The sequence below is a fragment of the Microtus oregoni genome, unplaced genomic scaffold, assembly GCF_018167655.1.
Source record: "Microtus oregoni isolate MIOR12 unplaced genomic scaffold, Mior012 000012F_ref0000307, whole genome shotgun sequence".
Lineage (NCBI taxonomy): Eukaryota > Metazoa > Chordata > Mammalia > Rodentia > Cricetidae > Microtus > Microtus oregoni.
Genome location: NW_024543071.1, coordinates 14,655,244 through 14,679,530, shown reverse-complemented (window position 1 = coordinate 14,679,530; position 24,287 = coordinate 14,655,244). Strand labels below are relative to the sequence as shown.

At 58.3% G+C, this 24,287-nt stretch overlaps 2 protein-coding genes across 5 annotated transcripts; one reads left to right on the top strand and one right to left on the bottom strand.

Moving 5' to 3' along the window:
- The first annotated feature begins 1,529 nt into the window (after positions 1–1,529).
- Nfkb2 (nuclear factor kappa B subunit 2) lies at positions 1,530–8,914 on the top strand. Of its 2 annotated transcripts, none has more exons than XM_041660799.1 (23): positions 1,530–1,692; positions 2,766–2,860; positions 3,104–3,185; positions 3,299–3,339; positions 3,553–3,651; positions 3,732–3,883; positions 4,078–4,184; positions 4,267–4,425; positions 4,644–4,748; positions 4,888–4,973; positions 5,062–5,200; positions 5,339–5,461; positions 5,571–5,777; positions 5,861–6,002; positions 6,355–6,469; positions 6,561–6,774; positions 6,896–7,065; positions 7,184–7,286; positions 7,395–7,546; positions 7,684–7,753; positions 7,954–8,126; positions 8,250–8,361; positions 8,444–8,914. In XM_041660799.1, the coding sequence occupies exons 2-23, from the start codon at positions 2,840–2,842 to the stop codon at positions 8,563–8,565; spliced, it is 2,694 nt and encodes an 897-aa protein (XP_041516733.1). In that variant the 5' UTR covers positions 1,530–1,692; positions 2,766–2,839; the 3' UTR covers positions 8,566–8,914. The 2 variants fall into 2 exon arrangements, with proteins under 2 accessions (XP_041516733.1, XP_041516732.1); XM_041660798.1 differs by having other exon boundaries at positions 1,533–1,692; positions 8,441–8,914.
- Psd (pleckstrin and Sec7 domain containing) lies at positions 8,767–23,193 on the bottom strand. 3 transcript variants are annotated; one of them, XM_041660796.1, is made up of 18 exons: positions 23,106–23,193; positions 22,508–22,563; positions 20,494–21,227; positions 20,130–20,232; positions 19,363–19,717; positions 18,261–18,701; positions 17,003–17,197; positions 16,784–16,864; positions 16,509–16,621; positions 16,132–16,190; positions 15,939–16,028; positions 12,550–12,593; positions 11,135–11,325; positions 10,980–11,050; positions 10,722–10,879; positions 10,221–10,365; positions 9,905–10,048; positions 8,767–9,563 (listed from the first exon to the last, which is right to left on the bottom strand). In XM_041660796.1, the coding sequence occupies exons 3-18, from the start codon at positions 21,142–21,144 to the stop codon at positions 9,333–9,335; spliced, it is 3,072 nt and encodes a 1,023-aa protein (XP_041516730.1). In that variant the 5' UTR covers positions 21,145–21,227; positions 22,508–22,563; positions 23,106–23,193; the 3' UTR covers positions 8,767–9,332. The 3 variants fall into 3 exon arrangements, with proteins under 3 accessions (XP_041516730.1, XP_041516729.1, XP_041516731.1); XM_041660795.1 differs by lacking the exon at positions 23,106–23,193 and adding an exon at positions 22,734–22,882; XM_041660797.1 differs by lacking the exon at positions 23,106–23,193 and adding an exon at positions 22,797–22,858.
- Between the last annotated feature and the right edge of the window lie 1,094 nt (positions 23,194–24,287).

Genomic DNA, 24,287 nt, shown 5'->3' with positions numbered 1-24,287 from the left:
AGAAGTCATCAAGTGTGAAAGTTCATTTTCAGGGTGACTTTTTTATTTTATTTATTTGGGGGGAGGGTCTGAGACAGGGTTTCTCCATGTAACAGCTCTGGCTGTCCTGAAACCAGGCTGGCCTCGAACTCAGAGATTGCTTGCCTCTGCCTCCCGAAGGCTGGGATTACCCTCACCACCCGGCCTTCAGGGTGACTTTTTTTTTTTTTTGGTTTATTTGAGACAGGGTTTCTCTGTGGCTTTGGAGCCTGTCCTGGAACTAGCTCTGTAGACCAGGCTGGTCTCGAACTCACAGAGATCCACCTGCCTCTGCCTCCCGACTTTTATTTTATTTTTATTTTTTGGTTTTTCGAGACAGGGTTTCTTTGTGGTTTTGGAGCCTGTCCTGGAACTAGCTCTTGTAGACCAGGCTGGTCTCGAACTCACAGAGATCCGCCTGCCTCTGCCTCCCGAGTGCTGGGATTAAAGGCGTGCGCCACCACCGCCCGGCCGCCTCCCGACTTTTAAAATAGATTTTTTTTATTTGTGATTATGTGGGGTTTGGGGGGTAGGGAAATGTGAACATGAATTCAGTACTCTCAAAGACTGGGAGAGAGCCATGGGACCCGATGTTGTTGATGTTTCAGATACTTGTGAGCTGTCCCAAGTGGGAACAGAACTGCTGAGCTGCCTCCCCAGCCTCCCGCCACCTTTTACGATGGTAGCTCGACCTCCTTCATGCAAAGCACACCACCGAGCAATATCCACAAACCAAGAGACCGTTTTTTCTGCACTGGAGGAAGTTTGAAATATTTTACTTTGGACACCTTTGTGTGCATGTTGTTGAGATAGGGTAGCTTTAAACTGGGGAATCCTCCTGTCTTGGTCTCATGAAAGCTGGGACTGGAGGTGTGCATCAAGCACATCCAGTTGGTCTCCCAATTCTAATAGTCCAGACGTCTGTGGTGGATGAACGAGGCCTGAGACTCCCAGTCAAACATATCCTTTTTTTTCTCCCAGCGCACCGTTCCTCCAACAGGTCATCCTGAAAGCCTGTGTGCTTGCAAACCTGCCTCTTACAACATGAATTGTAAGTCCAGAGAGTCTCCTCCAGAGGCCACGAAACTGAGACAGTTGACCCAAAGTTTCCGTGCAGATCCAGAAGGGCCACTAGATGGCGATCTGGAGCTGACCTCAAGATCAGCCTCCGTCCACCTTCCTTAACTTCTCAGCACCGAGGTCCCTGTCCCGGAGGGACCGAGGGTCGGGGCTGGCCCGTTTCCCCAGGGGTTCCCCAGTTTCAGAGACAGCCAAGAACTAGGCGCAGCAAGAGCCGAGGGGCCCCGTGGGCCAGGTCTGGGGCAAGCCTGCGAGGGTGCAGAGATCCGAGCCCCGCACTGCGCTGGCTTCGCTGTTCCGCCTCTCCGGTCCGCAGCAGAACCGGCGCTGGGTGACACCCGGCAACAAGCCCCCGGCGAGCCTTCCCCGTAAGGGGCGCGCCTGCGTCGCTCCGGATTGGCTACAAAAGTCCCAGAGTTAAACTTTCAGCCAATAAAAAAAGGGCATGAGGAGTGACGCACGGGAACGTCACGGGAATTCCCCCCCTCGGGGGGCCGAAAGGGGCTTTCCCGGCTGGAGCCCAGCGCTGTAGAGCAGCGGCTACCGGTCCGGGGCAGGGCTCGGAAAGAAGTCGGAACCAGAGCCGCCACCACGGTGAGTGGCCGGGTTCACCTGAGTGACCGAGGAATGGAGAGGGAGGGAGGGACGGAGGGAGGGAGGAGGACTTTAGGACACAGTCTGGGGCTGGACACCACCTCTGGAGAGCGCGCACTCGAACAGGACACCCTGGCACACATCGCCACGTACGCCTGCCCTCACGCTGGCCTGCGCAAGCCGGGCTGGGTGTCAGCCCCGCACACACGCGCGCGGGCAGAAGTTCACTGGGCACCGACATCCAGACGTGCACCGCCGTCTGCCCACACTGACCAGGACTCACCTGTGCGGACGGATGAGCAATTGCACGTGCCTGCTGCCACCGCCCGCACTCACCACGCACACCAGACATTAGGGCTGAAACGCCAAGTCCCGGTAACGGACACCCGCGTGTTACAAATGGTTGTGGGGCTGGGGTCTCAGGGGCCGGTGGCCCGGAGCAGGTGCAGCGGGAGAATCTGGGATGCCAAGATGTCCCGGAGTCGCTAGAGACCGTGGAGGGGGAAACTCCTTTCCCCACCCTGCGGCTCGTATCGCTTCTCTGGGCAGAACCCCGGGGGCCCCACTGGAAGAGCCCCCGCCTACGGGCCATTCGGAAAAGAGGCCTCCGACGGCAGGAATGTCCCCACAAAAGCCCCCGGGTGAATCAGCCGTGTCCTCCACGCTGGCCGAAAATCCCAAGGTTGCTCCAGGCCGCGGAGTGGGGGCGAGGCGGACTAGGCCCCGGCTAAGCCCCGGGGGCTGCAGCCGCTAGCTGCGGGGGAACCAGGAACTGCCAGGGCCTCCCGCCCCTCCCGCCGCGGGGGCGGGGCCCCGGCGTCATTTCCAGGCCCGCCCCCTCCGGCTCCTCCTCCCCCTGGTATTTTCGGGACTTTCCTAAGCAGCACTAACTTTCTGCCCCTTCCCCGGCCCGGCCCCGCTCGGGATCTCGACCTCCAACCGGATTTTATCCGCCACGCCCGGCCGGCCGGCCGGAGGAGATCAGACCCTCCCCCAAATCTGGGACCCCTCTCCTGCCCACTCCTATCCTGACCTCTCCTCCCTACCCCCTCCCGTGTCTCTCTTCACTTTAGGCGGGCGTCTGAAACTCTGGGAAGCCGAACAAGGGCCCGAAGCCGCCAGCCACAGTCGGGCCTAGCCCAGAGACATGGACAGTTGCTACGGCCCAGTGAGTCACACTGCCTGGCCCTGAAGCCAACTTGTGCCCCTGTGTCTGCTTGTCTACCAAAGGCTTCCCCCCCCCCCCCACACACACACACACTCCTCCGCTTCTGCATGTCTTCAGATTGTCTCAGTCTGTCTGTCTGTCCTGTCTGCAAACTTTGTCCAGAAAGGAGCTTCCTCATGGCTTGAGGAGGAGCCAGGAGGAGGAAGGCTCGGTTTCAGCCTCCACCTTCTCTGTCTGGAACAGGGTGTGGATGGCATCCCTGACTATGATGATTTTGAATTCAGCCCCTCCATTGTGGAGCCCAAGGATCCAGCCCCAGAGACAGGTCAGTGAGCCCTTAGCTTCAGGTGTCCCAGAACCTGGAGGAGAGTGAGCGTATACCCTCTGCCAGGGGGTGGACTTGGGGAGCCTGGCTAAGTGAGGCCCCTCTCCTTCCAGCTGATGGCCCCTATCTGGTGATTGTGGAGCAACCCAAGCAGGTGAGTGAGCCAGGGGTGTGCGATGGCTTGGGCTTTGGGGACAAGTGGGGTAGCTGGCGCGATTGGATGGTTGGTTGCTGCTGGTCTGTTGGGCAGGAGGTGTCCAGGAGACACACTATTGGTCACGTGGTCAGTGATGGCCAGTGGTTGCCTTGTGTGTGTGTGGGGAGGGGGTGTCTCCTGACCTCATTGTCTCTGTCATGGAACCATCAGCGAGGCTTCAGATTTCGATATGGATGTGAAGGCCCCTCCCACGGAGGCCTCCCGGGTGCCTCCAGTGAAAAGGGCCGCAAGACCTATCCTACTGTCAAGGTGAGCTCAGATGATAATGGGGGGTAGGCTAGGGGACGGTGTGTCCAGGGCCACGACTGACAGTCCTTTGTCCTTCTCAGATCTGTAACTATGAGGGACCGGCCAAGATCGAAGTGGACCTGGTAACACACAGTGACCCACCTCGTGCGCACGCCCACAGCCTGGTGGGCAAGCAGTGCTCAGAGCTGGGGGTCTGTGCTGTGTCTGTAGGACCCAAGGACATGACTGCTCAGTAGGTGGTCCCCGTTCCTGGCCCCCTGGGGATGCTCCTTGCCTGCCAGTCCTAGGTCCCAGCCTGCCTGTGTGGCTGTCATACAAAGGGGAGAGAACCCCGGAGGACAAAGCCAAGCTGAACCTGGCAGTGGGGATGCTGCCTCGGGAAAGAGCTCCAAGGACAAAGCCCTGACTCCTCCTTCTCCTCCCCAGATTTAATAATCTGGGGGTCCTGCATGTGACCAAGAAGAACATGATGGAGATCATGATCCAGAAACTTCAAAGGCAGAGGCTTCGCTCCAAGCCCCAGGGCCTTACAGGTACGGCGACACAGGGCTGTCAGGGAGCTGCTTCCAGAGGAGCGGGGCAAGCCCAGGGCTCACACCCAGGCTGTCCACGCAGAGGCTGAGCGGCGGGAGCTAGAGCAGGAGGCCAAGGAACTGAAAAAAGTGATGGATCTGAGTATTGTCCGGCTGCGCTTCTCTGCTTTCCTTCGCGCTAGCGATGGCTCCTTCACTTTGCCCCTGAAGCCCGTTATCTCCCAGCCCATCCATGACAGCAGTGAGTATCCTCGAAGGTGCCCAGTGGGAGCGCCCAGAGGAGCGCCTAGGATACCTCCAGTCTATGAAGTTTGAGCCTGGCCCTGCCACGTGTGAGATGAGCTGTCTGAAGCAAGTCTGAGTGTTGGTGAATGAGAATATTGCGTTTCCTGAAGTGTCAAATGACCACCGAGACCCCAGATCCATCAGTGTGGCCCTAACCCATCTCCCATCCTACAGAGTCTCCAGGGGCCTCAAACCTGAAGATTTCCCGGATGGACAAAACAGCCGGTTCTGTGCGCGGTGGTGACGAAGTTTATTTGCTTTGTGATAAGGTGCAGAAAGGTGAGGCCGGAGACCTTGCTGGGAACTGAAAATGGGTGTTAGAAGACTGAGGGGTGGGGCGGCGGGGGCGGGGCAACTCCAGGATAAATGCACCGGCCTGCAGGTTCTCCGTAAGGCTCAGCTTCACTTTCCTCTATAGATGACATTGAGGTTCGGTTCTACGAGGATGACGAGAACGGATGGCAAGCCTTTGGGGACTTCTCTCCCACAGACGTTCATAAACAGGTACTGAAGGACTAGGGCCTGACCTGGAGGTCGAACTGGGCAAAGATCTCATTGACAGCTAAGCTCTCTCTCCCACCCTTCACCCCAGTATGCCATCGTGTTCCGAACACCGCCCTATCACAAGATGAAGATAGAGAGGCCTGTAACGGTGTTCCTGCAGCTAAAACGCAAACGTGGCGGGGACGTCTCCGACTCCAAACAGTTCACCTATTACCCTCTGGTGGAAGGTAGGGCCGGCCTTCAGGATTCCCAGGGGCTGCGGGGAGCAAGGTTGGCCTCCAGGCGCCCTAGAGGTGGCTGCTGTTTGGGGCACTTGAAGGCTACCCATGTATTGGATTTAACACCCCGTTTCTTGTTTCCCCTAGACAAGGAGGAAGTGCAGCGGAAGCGGAGGAAGGCCTTGCCCACCTTCTCCCAGCCCTTCGGGGGCGGATCTCACATGGGTGGGGGCTCTGGGGGCTCCGCTGGGGGTTATGGAGGCGCTGGAGGTGAGCGGGTGCCAGTGGCCCGGAGAGGGGTGGAGGAGATAAGGGGAAGTTGGAAGAGAAATCTGGGAAAGTCCTGGCTGGCACCTCACAGCTTTGCCCATGCCCACAGGTGGTAGCCTCGGCTTTTTCCCCTCTTTGGCCTACAACCCCTACCAGTCCGGCGCGGCCCCAATGGGCGGCTACTTGGGTGGAGGGGGCGGAGCACAGATGGCCGGCTCTGGGCGGGGCGTGGATGCTGGGGAGGTGGCGGAAGAGCCGAAGGCGCCCCCTGAGGTCCCCCGGGGCGAATCGCAGGCCCTGGAGGCGCTGCAGCAAGGTACGTCTTAGGAATACTGGTGGGGGGGGGGGGGGCGCAGGGCTGGGGACCTGGCCCGCACCCACGCGCCCTGTCGTCTCCAGCTCGCGAGTACAACGCGCGCCTGTTCGGTCTGGCGCTGCGCAGCGCCCGAGCGTTGCTGGACTACGGCGTCACCGCGGACGCGCGCGCTCTGCTGGCCGGACAGCGCCACCTGCTGACGGCCCAGGACGAGAACGGAGACACGTAAGCGGCCGGAGGGCCAGTGGCCTAGGGACATCCAGAGGGGTCTGTCTTCTAGTACCAAGTCTAGAGGTTGGGCAGTAGAGGAAACTGCAAAGAGCCAAACCCTAGAGTCGGACAGATCTGGCCTCAAGTCCTCGCTGTTTTCTAGTGTTCATGAAATTTACTCTTCCCAGCCTTGAATTTTGTTAGCTGTGAAAGGGGCACAGTAGCAGGGTGACAAAGGATTAAGATGGTGACGTTCAGGGCTCACCAGGCCCCAGTGACAGAGACCACGGAGATGTGGATTTTGAGAACAGATGATGCTCTGGGTGGCTGGGTTTCCCAGACCAAAGTCTCACTCTCCCATCCCCAGGCCGCTGCACCTGGCCATTATCCACGGGCAGACTGGTGTCATTGAGCAGATAGCCCATGTCATCTACCATGCCCAGTACCTTGGGGTCATCAACCTCACTAACCACCTGCACCAGGTAAGGGGGAAGCCTCTAGTGAGGGGCGAGGGGTTGAAGGCAGGGAGCCCTACGCTGGAGTGAGCTCGGCTCACTCTGCCTTCCTCTCCAGACACCTCTACACCTAGCAGTAATCACTGGGCAGACAAGGGTGGTGAGCTTCCTGCTGCAGGTGGGTGCAGACCCCACACTGCTGGACCGGCATGGAGACTCAGCTGTGCACCTGGCTCTCCGGGCAGGTGCTGAAGCCCCAGACCTGTTGCGGGCACTGTTACATAGTGGGACCCGCGCTGTGCCCCAAATATTGCACATGCCTGATTTCGCGGGTTAGTTTCCCATCTCCTCCAGTCCTGGGGACAAGGGTGGGGACCAAGAAGGGTGTGTGACTAGTAGACATGAGTAGGGGCCACTTTGGGGGTCACAGCTGCTGAGTGTGCTGTTCTCTAGGACTGTATCCAGTACACCTGGCAGTTCACGCCCGGAGCCCCGAGTGCCTGGACCTGCTAGTTGACAGTGGAGCCGAAGTGGAGACAGCAGAGAGGCAAGGAGGCAGAACACCCCTGCATCTAGCCACAGAGATGGAGGAGCTGGGATTGGTCACCCATCTGGTTACCAAGGTGGGAATGAAGACTGTGGAAGGGAGGGGAGGATTGTGGGAGGACCAGGAGTGGTGAAGAGGTCTGTGGGAAGGCTTGGCTACCTGGGCCATGCTGGTCACTCCTTGCCACCCCACAGCTCCATGCCAATGTGAACGCCCGGACATTTGCTGGAAACACACCCCTCCACCTGGCAGCTGGACTCGGATCCCCAACCCTCACTCGCCTTCTCCTAAAGGCTGGTGAGTGAGAACAGAGCTGGAAAGAGAGAGGGGACCCTCCCAGCCATTGTTCGGTCCTCAGTGTGGGGCCTTCCACTGGTCTCTTCTGATGACCGGCTCCTCCTCCAGGTGCTGACATCCATGCAGAGAATGAGGAGCCTCTGTACCCTCCGTCCTCACCCCCTACCTCTGGGAGTGACTCTGATTCTGAGGAGCCAGAGAGGGACACCCAAAGGAACTTCCGGGGTCACACACCTCTTGACCTCACTTGCAGCATCAAGGTGAGGTCATCCTGGCAATAGAAATGCCAGGGACTCTGGGCACCTCCTGGGCCTGGGGATGTGGACCAGATCATAGACTTAGGGAGAGCTGGCTTAAGGTCTGGGATGACAGGCGACACTGTCCCCCCCCCCCCCAGGTGAAGACTCTGCTGCTAAATGCTGCTCAGAACACCACGGAGCCGCCCCTGGCCCCACCCAGCCCTGCAGGTGAGACTGGTGGGCATTTCCAGTCTCAGGCGCCTCCTCCCAGAGGTGATCTCCCTCAGGACGTTGGCGAGGGCTCTCGCTATCCATGCCCCGTCCATGTCTGCCCTGTCTGTCAGGTTACCAGGGACAAAAGCTATGTCCAAGTACGTGTTCCTGCCCTCCTCTGGAGCTACCTCACAGATGTGCATTTGTCTCCGCAGGGCCAGGGCTGTCACTGGGAGATGCAACCCTGCAGAACCTGGAGCAGCTGCTAGACGGGCCGGAAGCCCAGGGCAGCTGGGCAGAACTGGCAGAGCGACTGGGGCTGCGAAGTCTGGTGGATACATACAGGAGGACCCCCTCGCCCAGTGGCAGCCTCCTGCGTAGTTACAAGGTGGGGTGGCCCGTACCTGCCCAGCTTACCCATCTCAGAGTCTCCTCTCCCCCCCACCCCCTGGGACTTTCTACCCCACACCCTGGATATCACTCAGACCTCCTGTCTCCTCCTCCTCTTCAGCTGGCTGGCGGGGACTTGGTGGGTCTGCTGGAGGCCTTGAAGGACATGGGTCTGCACGAGGGAGTGAGACTGCTGAGCGGTCCTGAGACCCGAGACAAACTGCCCAGCACAGGTGAAGTAGGACCAGCTTGGAGCGTGCGTCTAGGCTGAGGGTGGGAGGCCCGAGGTTTGACTCCCTCCTGTTCCCCCAGCAGAGGCAAAAGAAGACAGTGCCTATGGGAGCCAGTCGGTGGAGCAGGAGGCAGAGAAGCTGTGTCCACCCCCAGAGCCGCCAGGAGGCCTCTGCCACGGGCACCCCCAGCCCCAGGTGCACTGACTGCTGCCTGGCTAACTTCCTCCACCTGCACCCTCTGTACAGCATCCCTGCCTAGTCGAGATCTTATTTAACACCTCAAGCCCACAGCTCAGTGGGCCGAATAAAGGATTCCTATGGGAACGGGGAGGCCCTTTCCCAACTTGGCAACCCCAGAGTGACGCCCATCCCTGTCCCTGAGTGAGAGGAGAGGAGTCCCAGCCAGCAATTCAGAGCAGTTTTAATGAGGGTGGAGGCTATACAAAGGGCAGGGCCCACCAAAGGAAGGAAGCAGGCCATGCCACCCCGGCCTGTGGATGCCCTTCCTCTGTCTCTGTGGAGAGAGAGGCGAGCCCTTGGGGGGGAAGAGGGGGACCAGCTCAGCCCCAACTCCTGGCCTCTGTCTGAGCCAGGCCTCAGGACGAAGGGGTTACTGCTGGTGTCAGGGTGGGGCGGTCTCAGCAGAAAGCAGAAACTTTTATCAGGCCTCCTCCACAAAAATAAAAGAAAACCCCCAATCAAAAATTAGGGGCACGGGCCCCTCCCACCCTACCCACCCTTCCTGTACGAAAAAGTGCAAACATTATCACAAAAAGGGGGTCTCTGAGAGGCCCTTTGCCCAGGCTCTGAGGCCCGGCTCAGCCCTGCCCTGCCCCGGACACCGCGTCCGGCGCGGTCGGGCCCTGGACCAGGAGGCCCTCGTGGGTGGCCCGAGGCTAGCTGAGCTCCGGCAGGGCCATGTCATCATGCAGGTGCCCAGTAGGCACTGCCCCCATTGCTCCTGTTCCTGTTCAGGGCTTTGGCCTTGTACTGCCTGCCCCAGCCCGGGCTTCTGAGCCAGGACGCTGAGCCCGGGTCTGGCTGGTGGGGTTGGGCTGCAGGGAAGGACTGGAGTGAGGTGGAGGGCATCCATCCTCCGTGCTCCCAGCCTGGGTCAGCGCTGCTTCTATGGCATCCAGCTCCTCGCTGGCTGCCTTCATCTTGACTCGAAGCAGCGCTGCATAGGTGCTGTAGCGGGATTTCTGAGGCAGAGGCCAGAAGCAGTGAAAGCCTGGCCTCCTCTTCTGCCCCACCCCCCACCCCCTGCCAAGAGATGCTGGCTCTAAAAGATGTCTGTGAGAGGTTGATGGCCCTCCCGGGCTCTTAGAACCTCTAATGACATTACAGGGCTGAAGGCACAGAATACATGTCACTTAACCCTAGTGGGTGTGGAATTTAGACTTGCTCCCCACAAGAGAAAATGAAGACTCAGAGATTAAGCAGTCTGCCAGTCACCTATCTGGGCTCCGTGCCTGGATGCCATGCCCATATCCCTAGCCTTGTCCCATATGAGGGCGCCAAGACATCAGGCGGGGAGGCTCACCTCAAACTCCAGGTAGGCCTCCTTCTGCCGCTGCTCATCGGCCTCCTTGCCTCGGGCCTTCTTCCCCGGATGTGCGGCCCGGTGCTCACGCAGTTCGCTTGCCATGGCCTTCATCTTGGCCTCATGGGTCCTCACCTGTTCCTCCTAACAGCAGGGATGTCTGGTCAGGGTCACTGGTCTACAGACCCTCTGTGCAGATTGTAACAAGGGGCTCGATTTCCATCACCGCCACACCCCTCCTGTGACCCACCACATGCAGCCTGGAATACAACCCAGTGCCCTGACCCTTCCCACCCCACTGCCAACAGGTGGACACCTGAGACAGGCGGGTGGCAGCACTGGGCAGCAGAGGACGGCTGAATTTCTTCTGGGAACTAACAGCGGCGGGGAAGGGGGGTGCAGAGAACATGGCAGCCACCACGTTGATGCGAGTGATCCAGGACTGCATTTGTTCCAGGCTCCTAGGGAAATAGCGTAGGGACCCCAGGTTGGGAATGCCAGTCCCAACCTGGGATGTGGTCTTCTTGATTAATTTATTTATTCACTGAGATAGTCTCAAGTATCCCAGGCTAGGTCCCAACTGACAGTTGTCAAGAGTGACCTTGAACTTCTGAGCTTTTTGCCACCTAAGTGCTGGGATTATAGGTGAGCGTCACTAAGTCTGGCAGGTACAGGACTGGGGACAGCACCCAGAGCCTTCTGCTACGCATTCACTCTACCAACTGAGCTATGTTCCCAGCCTGTGGAGTGTGGTCTTACAGGGAGAGAGAGGAATCCAGTGAGCAGGGCTTGGAATGGGTAAGAGGAGGACACTCACGGGGCCTGGAAGAGGAAGACCCGCCAGTCAGCTGTGCGCAGGTAGAAGACGTGCGGCCTCTTGCTGTAATCGCTGGCTCGGGTGGCTAGGGCATGGTGGATGCTGATGGCATTCTTCAGCTCTGCCTCAGAAAGAGCCTTCCCAGGCTGGTACTCCTCCTACGGGGGTACCCATCTTGTCCTGCCCCAGTCCTGGCCTGGCCATCTCCAGCCACCTACTCCCCTCTGCCAAGCCAGCCCCGCCACCCCAGCCCCGCACCTTCTGCAGGTAGAGGATCATGCCCTTGAGGATCCCGTGGAAGCTCTTCCAGCCCCGCTTGCCACGAGGTGCTAGGGAGGGAAGGCAGGTCAGGGTGGCCTGAGGAAGGCCACCTCCCATCCACCACCACCCCAGCCCCCTGCACAGCCACATACTCTTCCTGCAGTCAGGGTCTGCATGCACCTTGCGGACCAGGGCCCCGTGCTTGTAGACAGCAGCCCCAGGCTCAGGAGTCAGGTCCAGGAAAGGGCTGGAGCTGCTGCCACTGCCCCCGCTGACCCTCTTGATGACCTTGGGGTTAGGGTCGGCCAACTCTGACAGGGATCTTCTCAGCTCCTCCTCGTCTCTGCAGGTGTGATTGTTTCAGAGTACTGGTCACTCAGCCACACACACCTTCACCCTGCGCTGCTGCCCCGGCATGCTCCTCTGAGTAGGGCTTCCCCAGGCTGCAGGTCTGTGTCCTCCCTCAGAAGTCCTCCTCGGGGAAGGACCTTCCCATGGTCTGTTTCGGCACACACCCAGTCCTCACACTTCTCGGGGACAGACACGAGTGACACAGCTCTGCCCTAACCACACCGAACACCAGGCTGCTCACGGCTGTTGGTTTCATGCTGCCAAAAGGAAGAGATGCCCCGGGTCTGGTGGCTCATGCCTGTAATTCCACCACCGGAGAGCCTGAGGCAGGACTGTCAAAAATCCAAGCCAGCCAGAGAAACTGTGAGACTGTCTCAGAATCCAAAGGGCAAAGGGGCCTCTTAGCGTCCCCTCAACAGCTCTGTCGTAAAGCCGGTCAGAAAAGTCGAACCCTCCTGCTGCTGTGCTCAAGAATTTCGACTAGCCCCACTGCATCCTCCGTGGAACCCACACTGGTTTTCCTTCCAGGCTCTTTTCCAGACACCCCAGCCAGGCAGGGGCCTTGTTTCCCTGCTTCCGTGCCAACTTCAGCCTCAAGTCTCCTGAATACCAACTTCCCCCGTTATCTCCTACAGTGTACTGCTGACTTCAAGGCTTGCCTCCTCAAAAGCCTTCCTTGATCCCCTCCTCCCCCAACGCACACTGATCCAGAGTCCTGTTCTCAGAGGGATTTCCTCACAACCAGAAACTCCTATTTAAGCTGAGACGTGACTGGACCCTGCAGATAGCAGCAAGTCGGGTTTCCACAGATGTTTAGGCAAGGGCTCTCTCTCAGCCTGGGGCCCCAAAGACTTAACTGGATCTTCTCCTTCAGATAGAACACTTCCAAGACAAAGGGGAAAACTTTATTCCTAGTTCTATGGCACTCCAAGGCAATGCTAGTGCTCCCAGAGCTGCTCTGCTTTCTCCTTGGGCTGCCAGGGCCTCCGTCCACATTTCAGCACACACTCCCACTATGTCAACCCAGCTTGTCATAACAACAGAGCCAGACACAAGACAGACCCCAAGTCTAGGCAGGCATTTCCAAAGAAGGAAACGAGGTAGCCTTTCTGCTTCTTAGGGCCTCCCATCCCCAGTTCTCTGGTGTTCCCAGGCTCTCCCTTCCTTGTGCCCCAACTCTTAACCCTAACCCTTACCAAAGGGCCCCAGTACTCACATGGCCCACTGCAATTTCTCATTCTTGATGGAGCTGTACAAGGCCTGGAGAGAAACACATCGAGGGGTGTGGATTAGTCCTGTGGGGAGGTGCATCATGGACCTCAGCGCTCAGAGCCTTCCCTCCTAACTTGGGAGAGGAAAGGGAACTAAGAGGAGGGACATAGCAACCACAACCCGGTTCTGGAACATAGCACGGAGACCCAGGCCCATCTCCATCCTTGGAGCTGCCTAACTTGGGCAGGTTTCCACAGGGTGAACAGCCACATGTGGAGGCAACTGGCTAGTCAGCACAGGAAACCCTAGCCACAGCTGGTGCATAGCAACTGCCAGTTGCTATTATTATCTATGATTAAGTGGCTCTCCTGCTCAGAGCCCGGTAAGAGAAGCACAGCCCTAAATGGAATCCGAGACCAGCCAAAGAAATCCTCCTGCCCCCAACCATGTGTTCTGGTCTGGTTCCACAGCATAAACCCATCCAGGGCACACGGGGAAACAGGCTCCATGATAGAGTATTCACCCTGTTTGGTTCCCAACTGCAGAGCAAGCGAGCGTCCCCCCAGCTCCAACAGCACCATCAAGGCAGACACCAAGGGGCTCAGTGCTCTACCCGCAGCCATGCCAGACTGCTGTGGTGCCAACCAAATGCTAAGTCAGGAGTCTCAGCTTCCAGTCACTCTCTACCTCCAACTGTGGGTTCTGAGCCAGTCTCTTCCCCTCTGGAGAGGTGGCCTGGGAACATCTGAGGGCCGTGCAGTGCCCGAAGAGAGAATAATGGCCTTCAGAAGTCGTATACAAGACCCCTGTACTTGGGGACGGTTCAGAATACACCAGCGATTCCAACTGTGGGGGCGCTTCTGCCAGCCTGTCTGTGAGTGGGTGTGTCCCCAGCATGTGCGTGTTTTGCTGTGGGGCTGTGATGCTGCCTGAGCGTGAGTTGGGTGCTGTGGTGACGTCGGTACCTTCCTGATGCTGGGACACAGCACCCCCTCATTCTCCCAACACACTACAGGCTCCGACTCTCTCGCTGCCCACAGCCATGCCCAGCCACAGGCTATGCAGGCACTCCATGCCTGCGCATCCTGTCTGCAGGTAGGTGCACCCCAAAGCCTCCACCTCACACGACAAACCAGGCTAATCAACGCACAGCTCTCAACACACCTGGGCCAAACCCAGTAGGGCTCAGACCTTGAACCCTCTCACACCTCAACTATCCAGCCAGGAGGCTGGAGTAACCACCAAGACCCAACCCACAACCTTGTTTCCAGCCTTCCAGTTCTTCATCCTGCCCTCCTCAGGACTACACAGGCCCACAACCACACCTTCCTCTGAAGGTCCTGAACCCCGTCACAGAGTCCTATGTAGATCCCATCTAGAAAACCCTCCGCACCCAGAATTTTGTGGTTGGTGAAGGTCCACCTTAGCCCACCCCCACACCCCATACCCACCTCTAGCTGCCCAGAAATTCTATCCCCATTGGGTTCACCAAACACCTTCGCCCCCACCCATGCCCTCCTCGTTTCCTCGCCCTCAGCACCTCCCACAAGCCGCCCCCTCAATCGCCGCCCGGCCTGGCGTGGGCTGCGGGCCCCACGCCCTCACCGCCTTTTTCTTCTTGCGGCTCTGCAGGCGGCTGACCACCAGGTCGGTGTAGAGCACGGGCTTGAGACTGCGCGAGCGCTGCGGCCAGCCGTAGCACAGGGTCTCCGCGCCGCGGTGGGTGCGCCCGTAGCGCACCGAGCAGAGCGAGCGCGAGCGCAGCCGCCCTGCGCTGCTGTGGATGCTGTTGACGCCAATCATGCTGGCCCGGCCGCCGCGCCGCGGCCCCCGGCCATGCCCCCGCCCGTCCTCGGCCCCGGGCCGCCCGGACGGCCGCGGACGGCTCCCCGACAGCCGGCGCGAGCGCCCGGCCCGAGCCCGCCGGCTCCCACCGACGCACCGAGTGCTCGGCGGCGGCGCCGTGGGCTCCGCAGCTCCGCAGAAGGAGGGGGCGCCGGCGGGAGGGGAGGGCGCGGGCTGGGGCGGGGACGTCGCGCGACAGAGCAGCACGGCGCGAGCCCGGCGCCGTGGGGAGGGCCGGCGGCGAGCGGGGGCGCATGCGTGGGGGCTCGCCAGGGGGCCGAGCTCGCGCGCGCGACAGGCGGCTGCGGGCGGCGGCCGAGCACCCTTCAGCTAGTCAGGATTGGGAACTGAGGGGACCGGTCGGCCTGCCCTCCTACCCTCCACCCTCCATCCCCGTGGCCCTCCTGCCTCTGACACTCGCAGGCTGGTCTTCGAACAGTCATGACCTCGTCCAACCCATAAGCAGATATCCCAATGTCCAAGCCAAGTCCATATGCCACGAGGTCAGACATACCAACTTGCCAGACGCACCGATCCCCACTCACCCCAAGTTACAGACATACACCTCAAAAGGAGCCATCTACAGCTGACAAACACCTACTGTCAAACCAGACCCAGCCAACTGGGAAATGCATACCACGTTGCATCACACACAAATACCCAAACTACACCCAAAGCACAAACACCTCAAGTCACACAGGTCCCTTGATTCAAAGACAGTTGCCAAACACACACAACTCACGTAAACATCCCAATTCACTGACACCTCAACTTGCAGTGGACGCGTCCACTCAGATACCTGCTCAAACTCAAATGCCCGATATACCCAGCCCAGGACCTGTATAGAGTGGTCCAGAGACCCCCCTTCTTCAAGTTAGTCCAGGCCTCCCGAGGTAAAACATTCCATTCTCCATCATGGGGAGGAGGAAACTGCGAGACAGGGTCAGACGGCCCCCTCCCACTGGCACCTATCTCATTCCTGGCACCTGGGTGCAGAACCAGTTTCCAAAGCAGCCGGAAGAGCCGTATCTAGTCCCAGAGTTGTGCCCTGGATGCAAGAACCTGGGAAAACCTTTGCGACTTCACTGACCCCTCTGCTTTAGGCTCCCTCCTGGGCAGAGGCGCCAGGAGGTTCTTTGTAGCTCTAATACATTAAGGTGGAGAGCAGTGTCCCCGTGCACACCCCACCCCCGCGCACCAGCAGAGACATCTCCCTCCCACCCTCTGTGAACACTGGAAAGGAGGAACCGAAGAGAGCAAATGCGGAGTCCAGGACGGCCAGCTCACGTGTTTTCCAGAACCGGCCCCCCTTTCCCCTGCCTCAGGATTGCATGCGCCTGCGCATGTGCGGTGAGAGCCTGCCTGTGGGGGCTGGGCGAGGGGGCGGTCCCCAAGCTGAGTCACTGGAGCCCAGGTTCCTGCTGCCGGAGCTACCCAACAAGTCCCAGGTCCCAGCCCTCCCCACATTACAACCCTGCTGCTGGACAGGTACCCTGTCCTTCCCTTCCAACAATATCTACTGGCTGAATACTCCCCCCCTCCCCCAACCTTGAGCAGCTCCCTGGGGAAGTCGCCACCATCATTGAGGCCTTCCAGGTTTCCGATGAAGTCCCCACAGGTCATGCGCTTCCCAATGTTCTAAGGGAGGAAAACAGAGAGATGTGAGGTTGGGAGGTGCTTAGCCTCCCAAAGCTTTCAAGTCTCTTGTTTTCTGGCTCCCACTTGCCAAGCCCTCACTCACGTGGCCGTGGAGATCTGTGTTGAGGAGCATGAGGGCACAGGTCAGCGTGTGAGCGCCATCTAGGGGGAGAACGAGTGTCAGCTTCAGCCACCCCCAGGGGTTCTCCCTACAGCATACATATGCACAGCCATTGAGCCCCGCGGCCAGACCTGGCCCAGCCCGGACATATGAAAGCAAGCACATCTCCACCTGCCTCTCAAAGCACACTTGACCTGGCAACATGCCTGCCAGACAGCGCCATATGTACAAAGCTGTATTTACACTGGTGCATGTGCACATGCCCACAAACATGAACATTCATTCCCTCTTGCACAGACACTTGCTCCTGTGTGTGTGGCTCTGACCAGCAGGGACAATCCTGCCCGCAGCCTGCTCACCCTCTGAGGACAAGGCTTCAGGGTTGCACTGGAAGTATCGCTGGGAGAAGTGGGCCAGTACACGCTCCCGCTCCTGGGTCTCACCCATTAAGGCCAACTCCTTTAGAAACACCCTAAGATGGGAGGAAGATGATGTCACTCCCGACTCAAGATCTCCTTACCAGGAAGTCCTGGTCACTGAAGAACCATGTCAAAACAACTTCAAAGACACATAGCTTGGACCGCAAACACCAAGCCTGGTCAGTAGGACTATCCTCAGAGGGCTAATCACCCACCTGAGAGCTTGATCCAGAGTCATGCCCGTGAAGACAAAAAACTTGAGATACTCGCCAGCCACCAATTTGCTGAAGTCATTGCTGTGGGCAGGGTAGACAGGTAGGCGTCACAAGGAGAAGGGTGAAGGGGCCAGCTGGGCATTGCCTAGAGGCCTTGGGCATTAACTGCAGAGGATGCATTCCTTGACCCCAGCCTCAATCCCAGCCCAGGGGCATTACTTCTTGCCCAGATGCCGGGCCACATCAGCCTTCCTGAAGCCGTCAAGTCGGTATAGCCTCTTGGCCAGGCGCTGTGCGGCCTCCAGGTCTGCTTTCTGTCCATTGGACAAGGTATCTGTGCTTCCCAGCGCCAGCCGCTCTGTGCTGTCCAGCTCTGAGTCTGAGTCGGACACCAGCTGGCTTAGGGGTGGTTCACTGCCAGGGTAGAGCAGCAGCTGAGGGTTGGGTCAGAGCCTTGGGGATCATCCAGAGCCCCCCTTTGCTCTAGACCCAGAAGTTGGGGGCTGGCTGGAGGGACATGGAAAGGTCCTTTTCTTCTTTCTAGGGGAAATGGGCTAGCCTCCTTTCCACCTGCCTACGTTATCTGTCTCAAATCCAATTCATAGAGGTATGTGGGAATCCTGACTGATCCCCAGAGGTCCCAGGGACCTAGTTTGCTTCATCTCCACACCTGCCCCCTCGAGGCAGTCCTTCTCTCTGCACACACACACCCCTGTCCACAGGCACCCAGGTATGAATGGGGTTCTGGGGAAGCGCAGTGAGGTCATGCAAAAATCTGGGGGCAGTAGGGATACCTCCTGCTCCTTTCATCTCCTGCCTCTCTGAGGGTTCTCCTCGGGGCTCCCTTCTACCCATAGAGAAACAGTTTCTGGGGTTACAGTTTTGGAGGTCAGAGTGCACCCCTTCATCCTCTTCATCTCCTTCCTTCCCCACCCAGCTGCTCTACTCACAAAGCCACCTGTCACCCCAGAGACAGAGGCCGGAAACTCCTGGTTGCTAGGCAACCCTGTCTCCCTGGCCACCCCCTCCTGTTGCCATGGCTTCCATGACTGAGAGGGTAGCAGCAGAGGGTAGCACAAAGGTTAGGCTGTGAAAGGACATTCCTAGAGCAGGATGAGACAGTGTTTTGGAGGAGCCAGTGGAGGGAGGGAATGGGAGGGGCTTTTGGCAGTGGGTCTGGCTGGGTGGGGGTGAGAAGCTCTGTCTGGGAAGGAGAGGGCCCTCCAGGAGAAAAAGAGGATGTTCTCTGGGGATTCTTCCATCCTGAATCATGGCTTCTCCAGTCACTGGATCTGAGCCCAGGGAGGGAGCTGCAGGGGGCCAATGGCAGGAGGCCTCCAAACGGGAAAACAGACATCTGGTAACCACCTGCTCTCGGTCAGGAATATAAACTATTTCCTCATTCTGGGGCTCTGTCCCTTAATCAGCAATTCCTGGGGGCCCGGGATGGGGCTGACCAATGAAAGAAAATACTCACCTGCCCAGGGGTGCTGCCCCCAGCCCAAGGCTATCCTCAGAGTGGGAGGGACTAGGAAGCTCCTTCCTTAAGGCCACCTTGGCCCCAGCATCTGACTCTTCCACTTCCCTTCTCTGGGTCCAAGGACCAGCAGCAGCAGAGCTGGTACCAGGATCCGGTTCCAGAGGGGCAAGTGGGGCAGGGGCGGGTGGGTCAGGCCGGGGAGCTGGGGGTTGGGGAGGCATCTCAAAGGTGAAGAAGGGGCTCTTGGTTGGGCCAGGTGAGGCCAGGGCCTCCACGGAGACAAGACTGCTATAGGAGGTGCCCTTGGCCCGGTGTGACTCCAAGATGGCTTCAAACACACAACTGAAAGAGTCAGGCCCATCTGCTGAGGGGCTGGTCCCAGGTAGAAAGGGCACTGGTGACTTGAGAGGCCCAGAGAGTGGCATGTGGTCCCCCGGTCTGCAGAGGCAGGAAGAATGTTTATCAGCTCCCCAGAACCAGGCCTTGGCAGAATTTCATTGAACTCTTGCCAATTGATGCAGGGCAATTATCCCCTTTCTGCAGACCCAAACCCCCTAAGGGGAAAAAAAAACACTACGGGAGAGGGCCCATGAAATTCAATGTTTATGGTGTCCCATCCCTGCTATCCCGGCACCCAGTTCCCCGCCTTCCCTCTCACTGCTAATCTCCCTTTCTTCTCCTTTCCCCTGATCCGCTTCCCTCCTGCCATCCCTTTTCTATTTCTGGCAACATCTTAGGAGAAGATGTGGCTCCAAACTGCAGTGGGGCATGAGACAGAAAGGAAAAGCCCCCACATTTCCACACTTTCTTTCCAGGACCTAAGGATCTAACCTGTGCTCCCATGCCCCTGGTTTGGCCTGTGGCTTCTGGCCCCTGAGAGTCTAGAACCCTGTTTTATCATGTGGCTGCCCTGACTCCTAGGTGTGCCCCATGCTCACACATTCCTAACACTATCCCAGGCCTCAGACCTCTGCCTGAGATCTCCTTCCCATACTACCCTTGCTGTCGTGATCCTCACAGCCCTGGTTTCCCCTCCACCGCAGATTCTTGTTAGAGGAGGTAGAACACAGTGAGCTGCTGTCCCCCCCATCCCACTCACCGGACCCCCTCTGAGGCCTCAAACACCTCATCATCCACATCCTCATCACCACCAGCCTCATTGTCTTCATTGCCACTGCCCAAGCTGGAAGGAGGGCCAGGGCATGGGCTGGGTCGTGAGGCAGGTGGTCGGGCAGTGCCAGCAGGGCCCTCAGAGCTGGGCTGACTCTCAATGGCGGAGTCAGCCTCCTCCCGCTCGGCCAGCACCTCGTCGATGTCAGTTTCGCGGTAGCACCTCAGGGGCACCGTGTCCAGGTCTGTCTCAGAGTACTTGGCTGCTCGCCCCACAGCCACCCCAGAGCCTTGCTTGGAGCCCACCCCATGTGATGGGAGGGCATGCTCTGGGGGCTTAGCACCTGTATGCACAGACATCCAGGTCAGGAGGTCATTTGTGTTGGGGAGCTCCCCAATGCCTCACACAGGCTGGAGACTCTTCATCTAACTACTATGTATCTGCCACACTCTTCACTTGATCAAATGCCTGTGGAACTCATTTCAAATCAAGCCCTTGTCAAATAACTCTGAAGGAGACCAGACTTTCTTCCACTCCGAGGAATAACCCTTGAGATCCGGCCATCCCCTCCCTCTACCATCCAGCTCTTCCAGAGCCCAGCTCAACCTTCATGTCACAAATGAAAGACTAGAGCCTGGAGAGACTTGGCAGCCCAAGGAAACCCCGGGGAAGGTTTGAAGTTTCCCTCTTTGCCAGTCCTTAGATGCCCTGGAGGAGGCCCTACCCTCTTCCCCTGGGCTAAGTCCAAGCCTTACCTGCGCTGGGGGTGTCCAAGGAGCCATAGAAGAATTCCCATTTGGCTCGAGCGATTCTCTGAGCATGAGAGGAGACTTCCCGGGGGGAGGACCAGGTGTCCCCCTGAGCCAAAGAGGAAGTGAAAGGCACAGGACCCCAAAATGAAAGCCAGACATACAAAGACACAAGCATATGGAGCAGCAGAAAGAAAACCACATGGGACAAGGATGAAGGTGCAGGGACACAGCGACAGAGGGCAAGAAAGCTGGTTTAGGACATGAAAGGATCTGGGTGACTCCAAGACAAGCTCAGTCCAACAGGGGCCAAGCTTTGTCCCTTAGCTGGGGTGCTAAGGCCCCAGGGAGCCCAAGGCAGATTGCATACCTGGTTTAGGAATCCAGTGTCTGCGGGTCCTCGGAAGCGCATGGCCAGGTGCTCAGGGGTCCCCCCCAGCCCATTGGGGAGGGAGGAGTAAAGACCATCTGCCCCAGTCTGGGGTGGGATCAATGGCCCACGTGAGGGATCCCGGCTGCCAGGAGCAGAGCCTCCTCCAGCTGGGAGTGGGTCTGATGTGGATGCCTCTAGCCGCAACTTCCGGTTGCAGCCAGGTCCAAGGGCTGTGGAGGATCTGGGAGGAGAAGCCCCACCCAGGTCCCAGCTCCGACTCAGGCCTCCAGAAGCAGGTAGGCCATTCAGTGGCCTCACACTGGCCTTCTCCACAAAACGGAAGATGACCACAGAACTCTGTGCCCCTGGTGGGGGCTGCCCAGTGGGTGAAGAGGGTCCCCAGCGTGAGGGAGCCATACGGGGTGATGGGGGGCCTCGAAGAGGGGTACAAGGTGCTGTCACACGTCCCAGCTCCCTGCCTCGAGGGCCTGGACCCGCCACTCGTCGTATTAGGGATCCTGTGCTGCCATACATGCTGGCTGGGGGACTTTGGGGCACTGGGCCTTCGGGGAGCCAGCGACGAGGGCATCGTGGTGGGGAGATGGCACAGTCGCCTTCTGAACAGAAGCGCATGGCACCCTGGGCCATGCTGGGGCCGGGGGTCAGGCTGGGGGGGCAGGGATGGCGAGGCCAGGCAGGGCGTGAGGGGACTGCATGCTCTTCAGACAGGCCTGCAGGGGAGGAAGGGGGGGCATGGATGAGTGTGTAGCAGCCACACAGGCAGGGCAGCAGAGACAGGGAGGAGGAAGATGGATTGAGGCGTCTAAGGTCCAGGGACCTAGTCAGGCCTGGAAATATGGGATCACCCATCCTGACCCTGATGGCTCCTTCCATGGAAACCTTAGGGAAAAGGACCATCCACTCAGAGGGCCTTCAGTACCTCTCTTTCTGTCTGGGAGCCCTGAGCATCTCTTTAGGAAGAAAGAGCAAGCTAAGTCAGAAGTTCACTGAATTCAGTTCTGGGGCAGTTGGGAGACTGGTGTCCCACCTTCTGGATCATACGGCCCTGGGTCCCCATAGTCCTACTTATGGGAGGGGGCTCACTTAGGAAAAAAAATTAAGCTTTTTGGAAGGAGAGGGAGGAAAAAAGGATTCCACAGGAACAAGGAAGTGTTGAGAGACACAGGGAAGAGGTGAGAAGAAAAACCGGAAAAGAGGCTCCTAACATCAGCCCATAGATGCTGAGTGGGGAAGATACATCCTTTTTCCGTGTCAGTACATGCACACACACACACACATACACACATATGCACACACACACATACACACATATGCACATACACGCATGCACATACACACATATGCGCACACACACATACACACATGCACACACACGCACATACACACATGCACACACATGCACGCACATACACACACACATACACACATATGAATTCGTATACACACATGCAGAAGGACAGATATGATATAGTTAAACACACTCATAGGCAACACCCTCCAGTACAACAGACACACGCAGTACTGCTCATAGACACACCCTCATACACTCACAGTCATAACAAATATGTGTATAATGGAAAAGCACATGTTTGTCTTACACACAGATCACCAGACAGGAACACACAAAGAGGTACGAAATATACAGACAGGCTCTCAGTCTTCTGATGCACACAGAGACAGGTGGATCAGAGACCTCCTCGACACAATCGTAAACACAGATGCACATTTACACACACCATCAGAGACACACATCCTCTCCTCCCCCCACCAGGAGCTAGGTCTGGATGAGGGGATTGCACCCATCCCTCTCCCCCAACTCCAGGGTTTTGACATGTCTTGGCCAGTCCAGGAGGGGCCATAAAGGAAAACCGGGCCTCTGGTGGCAAAGCAGGGCAGGGAAACAGCAACCCTGCCAGGCAGGTTCTTGAAGCTCAACAGGATCCGCAACATCCCCTGTGCAGCCCCTCCTCCAAGGCACCCCAGTACTCACCGCTGCTCCTTCGGAGCTGGAACGGAAGGGAGGCAGAGAGGCTGGGCCCCGCTCAGCTGTGAAAGCAGCACGGCTCCCGCTTGCTCCAGGCCCGCCCGCCTCTCAGTCCCTCCTCCACCCCTCCCCACGCTCTGTTCAAGCAACGCTAATCCCCCTCCCTTCTTTCCCAGGGCCCTGAGTCCCAAAGAACGCCAGCCCCCCCCCCCAGTCACTGCCTAAGACTCACACCAGAGGAAGGGAGAGTGCAGAGACCCCCTGGTTCTGTTTCTTAAACCCTCATATGCCCCACCCCACTCATGTTCAGGTCTCCCTCGTCCGTCATCTCCTGAACCACACGTAGAGTCCAGCTGCACACGCCTGTCCTGCACCAGACCCCACGCGTGTCCCTAGGAGGCTGCCACATGACCTGTTACATGCCACACGCGCTCCCGCCCCCACAAGCACGCGGCCACGCAAACCACACGGTACGGGAGTAGACCGGACCCGCCCCCTAAAACCAGAAGACAAACTATGGAAGGGACATCGTCAAATGAACGCAATCTTAAACACTTCGGGGTTCCCAACCGCAGACCCCGGAATCCCTGTCCTGACCACCCACCCGGAGTGCGGAGGAAGGATAAGTCAGACTCCAGGAAGAACTTCCTTGCTGCCTAGGTTAATCGTCCCGCCTTTTCAGGAGCGAGACTTTAGAAGGGATGACCCGAAGATTGGGAAGAGGAGCACAGGCAAACCTTGTGCCCTTGGCCAGGGTGGAAGAGGGTCTGGCTATTTTAGGAAAACGCCACACGAGTTACTATGGCAACTATTCTCCTTTGGAAGGCCAGGGCCGGCAGGTTATGACCTCGAAAGGAGGAGAGGGTCGGTTCGGGTGGTCAGAGGGGGCGAGGACGTTCGAGGAGGGGGGGTGCGCGGGGCTCACCGCGGGGAGGGGTGGCGCGGGTTCCGCGAGGTGCTGAAGGGGACAGCGCCAGATTTGTCGTAATGCGCAAGCGCAGAGGCGCGAACAAAGGGGCGGGGGAGGAGGCGCGCGGCCGGAGGAGGTGCGCGCCCACATCTATCTTTGCAGAGATCTTTCCAGGCTACCCCTTCCCCAGGCAGGCTGAGGAGGAGAGGAAGCAATCCCCTCACCCAACTGCACCCTCTTCTGCTCTTTCCGGTGCTGGCTGCCTTCTCCCTTCATGCTACACTGAGTAATGAAGTAGTGTGGAAGGGATTCTGGGAAAACCAGGATGTCTGGGTCCTTTATCCTTGCTCCGTTTGATGCTGGTTAAGGAGCTTCCTCCCCAGAGCCTCGGTTTGCCCATCTTTAAAATGGACAGACCCGCGTGCCTTTGCAAAGGTGCCCAAAGCCCTGGTGAGAGAGATAACGGATGGGAAGCAGCTTTCATTTGAAGAAGCGGCCGAAACCTCTGCACAGGGGCGCGCAACCATGTAGGATGCAGCGGCGCAAGATCTTTCACGTGCCCCACACCCTCCTTGGATGCTGGAGGAAATTATTACGCCAGGGGTTACTCAGAGTGGGACTTGAGATTAGTATATGGGGCACAGTGAAAGGAAAGCCTATGACTGAGCTGCGAGCTTTGGGGCGTCACTCTTCCTACAATTGACCCAGGCCAGTCAATAAAAAGCAAGGCTAGTAGATTGCGCTGAGCACGCATTCCTCCCGGACTCTGGACCGCTGGAGAGGAGGCGCTGCTCCTTAGGCAAAAAGCCGGCCTACGCTGTCCTGAACTGGAAAGGGATAGCTGCATTGAGTGTGCACTTCACAATTCACAAGGAA